The 11,381-nt window shown below is 38.4% G+C and overlaps 1 protein-coding gene across 1 annotated transcript in view; it reads left to right on the forward strand.

The window, feature by feature from the left end:
- LOC102034401 (double-stranded RNA-binding protein Staufen homolog 2-like) overlaps nt 1-10,213 on the forward strand; it is a 61,556-nt gene extending 51,343 nt beyond the window's left edge. Inside the window, exons 2-3 of the mRNA XM_005423022.2 lie at nt 8,153-8,241; nt 9,089-10,213. Coding sequence (XP_005423079.1) covers nt 8,153-8,241; nt 9,089-9,182 — 183 coding nt within the window. The 3' untranslated portion in view covers nt 9,183-10,213. The remainder of the gene's footprint in view (nt 1-8,152; nt 8,242-9,088) is intronic.
- The last annotated feature ends 1,168 nt before the right edge of the window (nt 10,214-11,381 follow it).

Below are 11,381 nucleotides of genomic sequence, written 5' to 3' on the forward strand. Positions count from 1 at the left end.
TATGACAAAATGCATGTAAACTAGTAAAACTGATTCTTTCTTTTATTGGCTGACCTTGAGCCAGCCTTTCTGTGCTCATGTTCTCTCACTTTGATTTCTCTTTTAAAACAGCATTAATTAAACTACCTCTTTTCTTTAGTGACACTTTGTCTCATGAAGAAGAGGATATTGGCAAGGAGAAGCAAAAAGTATCTAAACACTAGTGAGAGTGTTTTACAAGTTCAGTTTACTAAGTGAAAGAGTAACCATGTGGATGCAAGTATTGAGTAATACTTGATAGCTTGAATCTTGTTGTATGCTGATTTTGGTGTGGATATTTTGGAATTCATAAAAATCTTAATATATTTTGGTTTTTTGACTGCTCTGTATAAGCAATTACTGAAGAAAACCATTTAAATAACAGAATAAATGCTTATAGCTCATTAATTTTGTTGAAAGAGTTCTAGCTATATCTCCATTGCTATGTGGGTCAGGGCCCATTCCCTCATGGGGAGTAACTCTGTTGCAGTGATGCGGAGAAATGCCTATAAATAAATAAATAAATAAACCAGATCATTCTGAGAACACAGCTGACAAGGATATTGTCCAGCCATCAGTGATGAGAGAGTGATTCATGGCCTTTTTTCAATGCTGGTGCAAGATTTTGCCTGAGGATATGCATTCTGCTGTTTTCAGCTTTATGTTTGAAGCTGTCTTTCTTAAAATTTCCTATAATTTTTGTCTGCAGCTCCTCAATCATGCTTGAATGTTGTCTTAGTTGCATAATTTAAACCTCCACCTACCAATACAATAATTGGCCATCTAAGTACTCTCATTTGGAAGTCTGTAATTACTGAAAGTCCCTACATTACTTAAATGTCTACCTCCTTCTGAAGGTTAGTGTTTAAGTAGCTTTTGTCTAAGGATATAAAATTAGAAGCAAGATTAATTTAAGATTAATTGCTGTCTAGTGGAGTTCTGTTGTATATAAGTAGTGCAAACACTTGGAAATTTAATTTTAAAATATTTTCTTTCATGCTTATAAGTAAGCTGTGATGACTCGTGATTCTTTCTGTATTTGTTCTTGGAATTGCAGCCACTGAAGAAAAAAATTTGGAGTCTTGAATTTAGAAATAAATTTACTTTAAAAGAACTTCCAGAATTCTAGACAAAATCTATAGCAGATCCACTGAAAAGATACTGAAAATATCTGATAGAAGATTTACTTAACACTTAATTCTGTTTTAACTGTTTAAGATTTATTTTAAGTGCTGGTACTGGGGCCTGACTTTCACACCTCACTTCACCATGAGAGCACGTAGACACACCTCAGTAGATACTGGCACTGGACCTGAAAGGTCTTTTGAGATGTTCATGGACAAGCATCAACTTACTGGTTTCCTGCATAAATTGTCATGAAGGCAAATGTCTTGGTAGCACTTGAGTACATTGCCCCTTTCAAGTGGGAATATGTGTGTGGGGGGAGTCTAAGACGCAGATTAAAAACAGTCCTGTACAGTCTGAGTCCCATACAGATCCTTTAGCAACCCCTTCTTCTCTTATTCCTACCTGTAAGTAAGAATACAACCTAAACTTGGCAACTAGACTAACCTCTCCATGTTGGATTAATCTCATATTCTGTTAACTTAGATTTATCTGACTTTAAGTATCACTTATTAAATACTCTTCATGCAAAAGCATACCTTGTTCTAATTTTTAAATAGGTGCTTTTCAGTTTTTCTCTCTTTGTGATTGGAAAGCTTTCTATCACCACAATAGAACTGTCTCACCCCAGATGATTATGCAGCTCTTTCTTGGGCTTTAAGAGAATGCTTCACCATTCCTTACTCCTGGAATTATGGCAAGGTCATAAGATTTCGGGTGTGGTGGTTCACATGGAAAATCAGCTATGCCCAATTAACCCTCTCTACTGTTAAGCAGTCTCTTCAATAGATGAAGCAGATTAATTTAGGTTGAAGATCAAAACCTATGGAAATGTAGTTCCATGTTGAATAGTGTCTTTCACTCCACACCCTTTTCAGCATATTAAGAGGCATGGAGGAATGAGTACATGTGTCCAATAAAACTAGGTAGGAGAAGGTGACATGCATGCTGTTGATAGAAGCTCTGTTTAATATGATGGAAAAATTGTTCAAGAACAGTTAATCCTTACTTTAGGATTACCCCCAGAAAGCTGGCAAGGTCAGGCTGTACATGGATTGTGTGTCATTTAAATTCTGGCTGCATGATTTGCCTGGGGGCAGCATTAACTACAACGTGGGACTTGTTCTAAGCTACATCTGTGAATCATCATTCTTTGTTTGAAAATCGTGGACTCCTCCTATCCTCCAAGCTCCTTCTCTTGACAGGTGCAATCAGTAGCCTTAAGTGTAGTGCCTATCAGGTGACTATGCCTTTGTGCAGAGATTAATCAGTTTTGGAAAATGCTATTTCCATGTAAACTACATGAGTTAATCAGATTATAACCCTGTGTTTTTCATGCATATCATAAACCATATGAGGAAAGAGCTTAAAGTCATTTAATTAAGGTTTACACTGTGTGCTGTGAAAAGCCTTTCCGAACTTAATATTCAAACAGATTTTAACATTGGTTCACATGAAATCTAATCAACTGGAGAGAACAGCACATTGAAAGGAAAGCAATGAACACTCCTAGCAGGAGTTATTGCTTGCAATATAGTAAATTCGTTTACAACAGAAGCTGTGGGAAAAAGGGATTTGTTTGCAGTACTTGGTTTTTGTTTGCCTTGAATGTAGCCAACCTGACAAATTCAAGAGAATTAAATAGGTATGTTAAGGAGTCAAATTTTAGCTACTTTGTATGCATGTATGTAAGTCTACACAAAGAAATATATCTTCTCTTTGTGCATTTCTCTATGCATGAAGTATTGAGTGTGGGCAAGTTAAAGACAGATGGAAGCTTAGTAAAAAATTTCTTCATTGAGAGAAATGAAAAGCAATCACCAAGAACAATAATTTGAATACATACAAATTTAAATAGTTGCTCAGTTTTGGGCACTGAGTCTTCAAACTCACCTCTATAGCTGTAATATTGTTGGGGTTTTTTTCAATAGCCTTTAAATGTGAAATTAAAATCCATAAATTAAAAATTCATGAAGTGCATCTCATTACTGATGCAGACAGCTTTGCTGCAATGTTATTGCATAGCTGACATTGCCTTTTGAGGCCTCAGTAGTCAGGGAGAGGTAAAGAAACTCACTGATTAGGGGGACACTTTTGGTTTAGAAAATAAATAAACATTGATTTGTTTGTAAATACTACCAGTTTTGCTCATGCTCTACTGTTGTCTAGGCTTTTGGCCAGAAATTAAAATCCAGGACTAGAGTCTATGATAGTAACCTGGTATGCAAACATGTTCTCAAGCCTAAACTTGAGCAACAGAGACTTGCTGATGCATATGGCATGTGACTACAAGAAACATGACCACAATGAATCATTTGACTCAGCAAACTCAGTCCTTAACTAAGAACCAGCTACTAAATACAATAAAATCTTGTCCTTCATGAACTTCTCTAGACCCTGACAAGTCAATCTTGCTGTTTCTGCCTGCAATTTTATGTCTTCAGAAAACACTGATTAAAGCCAAGCTGAATATGTTTTTTCATGTACTTAGAAAATTGAGGTTATGAGGCATATTGCCAGTGAACTAACAGTATGAAGCAGTGTGTTTATTAGGATTGTCTCAGACCTCCTTGGTAAAGTCAACTGGAAGAGCCACAGAGGAGAGCAACAAACTTTTACAATTTTCGGTTTCACGGAATAAGCTGAAATGTAATATAGATTTAAGAGGAAAAACACAAACCACATACTGTGTTAAAACAAACGTGGAAATTTTATCATGAGGATGTGATCTTAAATGCATATGGGCTAGTGGAGTGCCTGTCTGCTGCTCTTGCTAGAGAATGATCTAATGTTACTAGATTGTCATTATAAGACACTTAATCCCCAGAGTAAGAAACAGGAAGAATATTTACAAGTTTCAGTGCTATTTACTAATTGCCAATTGACTTGAGGAAAGCTAAAAAATGACTGGAAACATCCATCCCCATCCTGATACACACACACACTAATAATGGAAATGGCAGCCAAGACAAACAGCTAGCAGTGCGGTGCATCCTGTTGGCATCGGATTTTTGGCACTGCTGTAGCTACACAGAAAACAAGTGATACAAGAAATGTGTAAAGACATCTGTTCTGTAACCTATGGGGCTTCGCTCACAAAACAGTTGTAAAATCTTCTGGGGGAGAGAAAAATTTCTCTGTATCTGTGCAGATGCTCTATTGTAAGAAAAATATCAATGGAAGGAAGTGTTGAGCCTTTGAAAGAGGAAATTGTTCACCAGATTCGCTGTCAAATGTTCCATTCTTTTCTTTCCTTTTCATTTAACCTAAGTTATCTGCCATTCATAAGTTATATTTAAGCCAAGTGGTGTAAATCTATTGGGACTAATAGAATTGAATCATGGATTAAATTACCCTGGTGTCTGCTTGTAACTCTTCTTCACTGCAGATTACTGGAGCTCTGTGTCGCTCTGCTGACTATTCAGGTCACAGCCTCTAAGCTACCAGCTTCCTTCCTGAATCCAGCATCTTCATGTCTGTCTAGGGGCATGATGGGGAGAGAAGAAACATTAAAGACATCAATTAAGATCTAAAGTATTGTTTACTCACCTGCTTCTCTTAGCTTGCTGATCCTTCCAAATACAAGCAGGCTATGGGAGAAAGAAAAGGGAGGGGGGTTTAGTACAGTGCAAGTCTCTCTCTACCATTCCTCTACTTCCCTTCAGCCACATCCCATGAATGAACCTTTTAAAAAGGAAATAAACTTTTCCAAAAGTCAAATCTTGTTGCAAATGTTGGGGTATAAGTAATTAGGCTTCCCCCACAGGTAACTTATGGAGAGTAAAACATAGTTCCATGAAAAAGAAATCAGACCTCATATTAACCTGGAACACATTAGGAAACTGGAAGTTAAAGAGGGACTTTGAGGCGTAGGAGATTGTGAGAACCTGGGGGAGAAAAGCTTAGCCCTGGGAGCTGCTGGAGTCCTGGGTCGGAGTGCATTTAGGGAGCTGGAAAAATGCAGACTTTGACAGTGCTCACAAAAACACCTTGATACCTGTAGCTGGCAGACCAAGGATACAGGCACAGGACTGCTTCCCTGCTGATTGCTCTCTCTGATATTTGGTTTCATAAATGCAATAGGTCTGAGATTTTATCTTTTTTGTGATATTTCAGTTTGGGAAAGGCATGGCTTGAAGAAGGGTGAGATGGAGAAATGAGACTGCACCATGTTACAGGCATTAGGATTTAGAAATTGTGTTGATATTAAACATGCTTATCATTGAACACCTTGAATCGTATTTTCATTTTATGTATTTTCTCTAATTGTTCTGTATTTACTTTATTGACTGCCATATGTTCCCATTGACACCCAATGATCCATGCTTATAGGCAAAGTGTTAATTATTTTATTTTGTAGTACTTACCTTGCTGTTAGAAGAGGAGAGGGGCTCTCTCGATCTGATTCTATTAAACTAGTGGTTAATGTTCATCTAGGAAGTTTCAAATCAGTTTTCCTGGAAAACAACCCTGAAAGCTGCTCTGTAATTCTGTAATTTATGTGGGATGCCTTGCAAGTACTCAGTTCTGTGAGTAAAACAGTAGTAAGCAACAGAGCTACTCACCAATTCTAGAATTTGTATGTTTGTGTTGGTCTAATTAATCTCTTGATGATTTGGGGATTTCATTTTCCCCTAATTGAGACCAGACTGTTCTGCAGATCATATGATCAATCTGTGATTTAATCTTGAATGAAACTTTACTTGGCTCTACTTACAAACTATGATCACGGCATTTTCGTCCAAGTCATTGTACAAACAAATAACCTGAACACAAAGTTCTTCCACAATAAGTTTACAATTCACACATCAGACCAGGAAGCTAAGAGTGGGTATGAAAAAGTAAACAAGGAGGGTTGAGAAACATGTGAGGTAGCAGTTTAACTGTGTGGGAGGAGCCGAGGTCTCAGCTTCCTTCCCTCCTTGCAGTGCTACCTGGTAATGGGCTTTGGTTTACCATACATAAGAAGGAAGAAGATTCTGATAGTTTTGCTAATGTGCATCAGGAAAAAATGGATGTGAGAAGACAGGAGATTCTTGGGTGCTAGTCTCTACCCATTGGATTCTTTCTCACAGTTTCTAACCCATGACCAATTAAAGTGCAAGGATGCACAGGAGCCCAAATGACTCCCCTTCCTCACATGATGAGTCGTGCTTGCATTGTGATGAAAAGAACCTCAGGGAGAGGAGGAGAAGAGAGAAATTGGGATGAAGAAATATGTTGTGTTACTGGAACAGAAAAGTTACAAGGACAGTAGTTGAAAATCCTCATTGCCACTGGAGGAATTATTAGTGATGAGCAGTGATTTTGCTGTGCAGTCAAGATCAAGGATGGAAAGATGGATGGTGGTTAGATCTTATGGGAGTAGAGAATGCACATGTGAAACTTGTGAAGGGACACTATGAGGGGCGAGAGAAAGAATTTTTGTGAAGAATGGAAATATATCAAAACATCAAGAAAACCAGAAGAAATTAGGAAAGAGAAAATTCTCTCTGGGGAACTCAGTGAGTGACAAAAGTGAAAGATCCAGTAGTGGGATCTCATACAGGGGGCTCACAATACATGGTAAAGGTGTAGTGGATTGCAGGTAACAGTGATAATCTGAGGTTTACCAAGAGACTTTATAAAATGTTCAGCTTTTTTTTTTTTTTGGTCAGAGAACAAACCATAACATATCACAGACTACAAAGATTCTACTTTCATGTGTGATGGGTGGGAGTGCCTTGTACAAGCTTCTGAGGCTTTAGCAGCTAGTCATTACTATAGACAAATATGGGACACATGGTCTTTTACTTTGGGGCAGCCTGGCAATTTTTGTGCTGTTATTCATTTCACCAAAATACACATTGTCTAATAATATTTAAGTTGTATAAACATACCTTTCAAGCGAAGGAGTTGTTGAGAGAATCCAGGCAAAGAATTAGTACAAAGGCAAATCTAATACTTCATTACAATGGCAGCTCCTGTTCCAGGCAGGGTCCCTGCTCTCTGAGGGAAAGGAAGATAGAGTCACAGATTCTTTCTGTCCCAACAAATAAGAAGAGAGCAGCAATTGGTGCTTCACCGTGAACAGCAGTTTAGGGCCTCCAGTCAGTTCCACTGTTTGAGGTGTTAGCTTAGGGCACAATGTGAAAAGTCACCTTTTCTTTCCCCTGTGATTAGTTCTGAATGCATCTCAGGAGGAAGTGATTAAAAAGCAAAATCCATTTTGCAGTCCTGCTTTACATTTCACCTTCTCAGTAGAAGATACCTCAGCTGTTTTATTGCGCTGGCTCTATCTTCAAAGTCAGCCATGTAATGTCAGAGAGTTTCATAATCAACCTTTTCTGAATCAATTACAAAAAAGGAGGTTTTTTAACCAAAGCGGATAGAGGGAACAGAAGAAGAGAGGACTCATAGCAGATGAGGTGGAAGTTGGTCAATAAAGAATGCAATGGAAAATGTTAGATAAAAATTGACAGTTCTATTCCTGATTCTCCCTAATGACTCCTTATAGGCTTCCTCTGATTAGCACATTTCACTCACTGTGTATAAGACCTCAGGCTCTAACATTGTTCCAGATCTGACTTTGAAGTGCTGGTATTGTCCTGCTGACCCTCTTCCCTCTTCTCACACCTTCTGCAACCATTTGCAACTCAAAAGTTTGTCCATAGGATCTCTGGAAAGTGTGGGCTCTAGGAAAGCATGTGGGGAAGTTGGAGAGACTTTACAGCCAGAAAGCCAAGAATCCCAAAAGTCTGTCCTATTCTTTCTATGAGTGATGAAGCTTGCATTGGCACAAATGGGAGTCAGTGATATGCCCAGGAAGGAGGAGATCTCCTCAATCCATGCATAAGCACAGCTCTTTATCATGGAGCTCTTGTGCACCCACTCTCTTAGCTCTGTAGGCTGGATGGCTTCAATAGATAGGAAATTAATTGAATCTAGAATATCAAAACACACACCTTCCTTCATTTGGTGCTAAGATAATTGTGCCACTGGGTTTTTTGACAACTCATTTTTTCTTTAGGCAGCGTTAAGTGCCTTGAAACAGTTTTCAGAACAAGGACTGGATCCAGTGGAAGGAGCTATGAAAGTTGAGAACGGTTCACATGAAAAGTAAGTACCATTTAAATCCTCTGCATTTTAATGCCTGCGTGGCATGGTAGATAAGAAATGTTAATTAAGAGTTTAGTTGCCCTTTTAAACCTATGCAAAACTATTTCCTCTGGAATTTACATACAGTTTGTGACAATTTGAGAGGATAAACACGATTTCAGGTTTAGTGTAACTGATAATGTTTACTAATTAGCTATGAGATACTCAGTCCTGTGGAAATGCTAAAGAAAAGGATTTTCTTTCCATTGTATTGGTTCTGTGTAAGTAGCATAACAGGATTTTTGTCAAATGTGTTGTAGCACATGATATTGCCTGTAAATAAGCATAGCTATCTACCAATAAGTCATTATGACTGCAAGCTGAATTTTACCTCAGAGAATTTAAAAGTTGAAATTTCTTTCAGGTCTTAAAAAACTCTGATATGGAATTTAGCTTTAAGCAGTAGACCATAGAACAGGGTTTCACACTGGATTTTCAGTTATTTAAGAAAGTGGGATTGTCCATCCAGTAAAGATTTTTTTTTTTCAGCTGCTAGTCTGTTTATGTAAGAAAGCAGTCTTGTGTTGCTAAATAAATTAGGAAGTAATAGAGTAAAAGAAGTAAGACTAAAAGTGGCATTTGGAATTTCCAGTAGATATATTGGGGCTATTTATAAACTAATTTAATCAGAAACATTTTTCCATATGATCTCATCAGCATAGTATTTGAACATAAATATTGTTGTTTCACTTTAAAATGTTACCTTCCACAGTGACCTTTGAATCTCATGTGCCATCTGGTAATAAACATGTCTTAAAGATGTGCAACCCTGGACCTTACCACTCTTGTTAATGTATTAATCTTTCAGACAAGTCAAGCATCTGGGAGAGAAAGCAGACAATAAACAGACTAACTCAGGCACCATTGCTCAGGACTGCAAGGATTCAAAGGCTGTCGTCTAGGAGCTTCCCAGCACCCACGGCTGCCACTGCATCCTTATAAACCTGTCAACACGCAATAGGGTGTATGTGTACAAGGAAATGAATGACTAATACCATTATTTGAGTCTTATGTGAAGACAACACTATTCTAACACAAGAGATAGTATACATGGTACTGTTTATTCAACTGTGGAAAAAAATAAAATTGAACATTTCCCTTAGAACTCGAGATCAGAGCATAACTCAATTGCCCAGAGGCAGAAGTCTGATCGTGTTACTGGAGGTTAAAATAACAATGAATTAACAAAAAGTGTTAGGGAAAAAAAAAAAAAGGGAAATTTTACAATTGATTAAAATTTATTAATATTGAGGAAAACAAGTCAGCATTGGTTCAGTTATACAATTTTTTGTAGTGTAGTTTTAAGTTCAGCTTACTGTTTTTTAAATAATGCTTGAATATTTTAAAATTAACCAATGACAGTGCTGTGAGAATTGTAGTTGTTGTCTTCATATATAGTCATACAGCTTATCTTTTTATGCAGACATTATGCATTCTTCATTCTATATGAATATGTATGACTTTAAGATGCACTACTCAGAGTTGTATGCAAACAGAAGTTTAAATCTTGACAAGTATTTGCTTAACATGAACAGATGTTAGTTATGATCATTTTCAATATACTCCAGGAAAAAAGCAAATATGGTATTTGATTTTCCTTGCCATAATCAATTAAAGAGGCGTCTTGCCTCCAAGCAACATTTTCCCCTTCAATTCTGCTCTCTGTTGTGTGAAGCACATCTACACCCCATTCTGTGTGTTGTACCAACCCACCGTTTGCATCAACTGAGTGTTTTTAATCTCTGCATTCGGACCAAGAGCAAAAGGGAGGACTGCAACGTTATCAAGCCAAGGGTGGAAACTGTTGATGTAAAGATCATTCTTTTGTGAAAGGAGTGGCAGCAGAGATAAGACCTGTGGCTGCTCTGTACCAGCATATTTCTTTTAAGTGTGTGGCCAAATGCAGTAAAACCACATCAGTTCATGTGTACAATGACAGTGTCTTCTCTTTTTTTATCACTCACAGTTAGACAACTAAGAGAAAAAAAGGAAAAGAAAACAATTAAAAATGAACAAATGACTGGCTACCACACTAGAGCCAGGTTTCAGCCAAGCTGTCCCCATACCACCACTTTCTACAAACTTACTGTGTTAGACCAGACATGCTGGTCATTCTACATTTATCTATCCAAAATACAGATTATTTCATTTCATGCAACAGATAAAGCTTGACTGCATAACAGCCATGACAACATTGCACAAGATTGTAGAAGCACCAAAACCAGAGATCACAACTCAGTGACTCATGCAGAAAAGCAGGGGAACAGCAATGTGAGGAAATGGTGCAAGGTACAGTGGCATTGATTCACCTCTGGGATGGGCTTTTAGGGGAACACGCATCTTGCTCAGCCAGAACCAGTGCTTGGAGGCCTTTTATTCTACTTTGTGTTTCTCATGGGTATGATTCACTCTCAAGCCCGGCAGATAAGGAGCCTTTGTTCCAAAAGTTTGAAGTTTTCTAGGGTCTGACTCCATAAAAGAGTCAGGAACAAGCTGAGCCTTTCAGTTCCCACAGATTTCCAGGGGCGTTTGGCACCTGGCAGACTCGAGTTATTCAGGCAGCAGCACACAAAAATAATTAGCTCTTACACACCACCTTTCTCAGGGATATGTTACCTGCCTAATTGGCAGCTGGAGCAGAAATTCTGCTCCTTCAGCTCATCAGACAGCTCAGAGAGCTCAGAAACAGCCTCAGTCTGTGCTTTAGCTGTACCTGCCAATATGCAGGATACAAATGGCATTACTGTCCCTTCTCAGGGAGAACATGAACAAAAGGGAGAGGAAAACCCATTCCTCTGTCCTAAGGGCGAGATGCTGTGCTTACTGGGGAGAATGTGACAAGGAGACTGGCAGTATGGTCTCCCTGGCATCAACAGAACCTCTGTGGTGTGTTCCCTGTCCCAGTAAATTTTAGATTAATTGCTTTGTTGCAGGTGGGCTCTGCATTGAGCACCAGGCTTACTACAGTGCATGTGGAGTGCAGCAAAGTGATGCTCACTTCACTCTCAATGAGCAAATTGCAACCAAATATGTGCAACCACCTGTCTAGGCCCAAGAGAGCTCATTCAGCTTCTCCAATCAAGGCAACAGTAGAGAAAGAG

The sequence above is a fragment of the Geospiza fortis genome, unplaced genomic scaffold (genome assembly GCF_000277835.1).
Source record: "Geospiza fortis unplaced genomic scaffold, GeoFor_1.0 scaffold121, whole genome shotgun sequence".
NCBI classification, from domain to species: Eukaryota; Metazoa; Chordata; class Aves; order Passeriformes; family Thraupidae; genus Geospiza; species Geospiza fortis.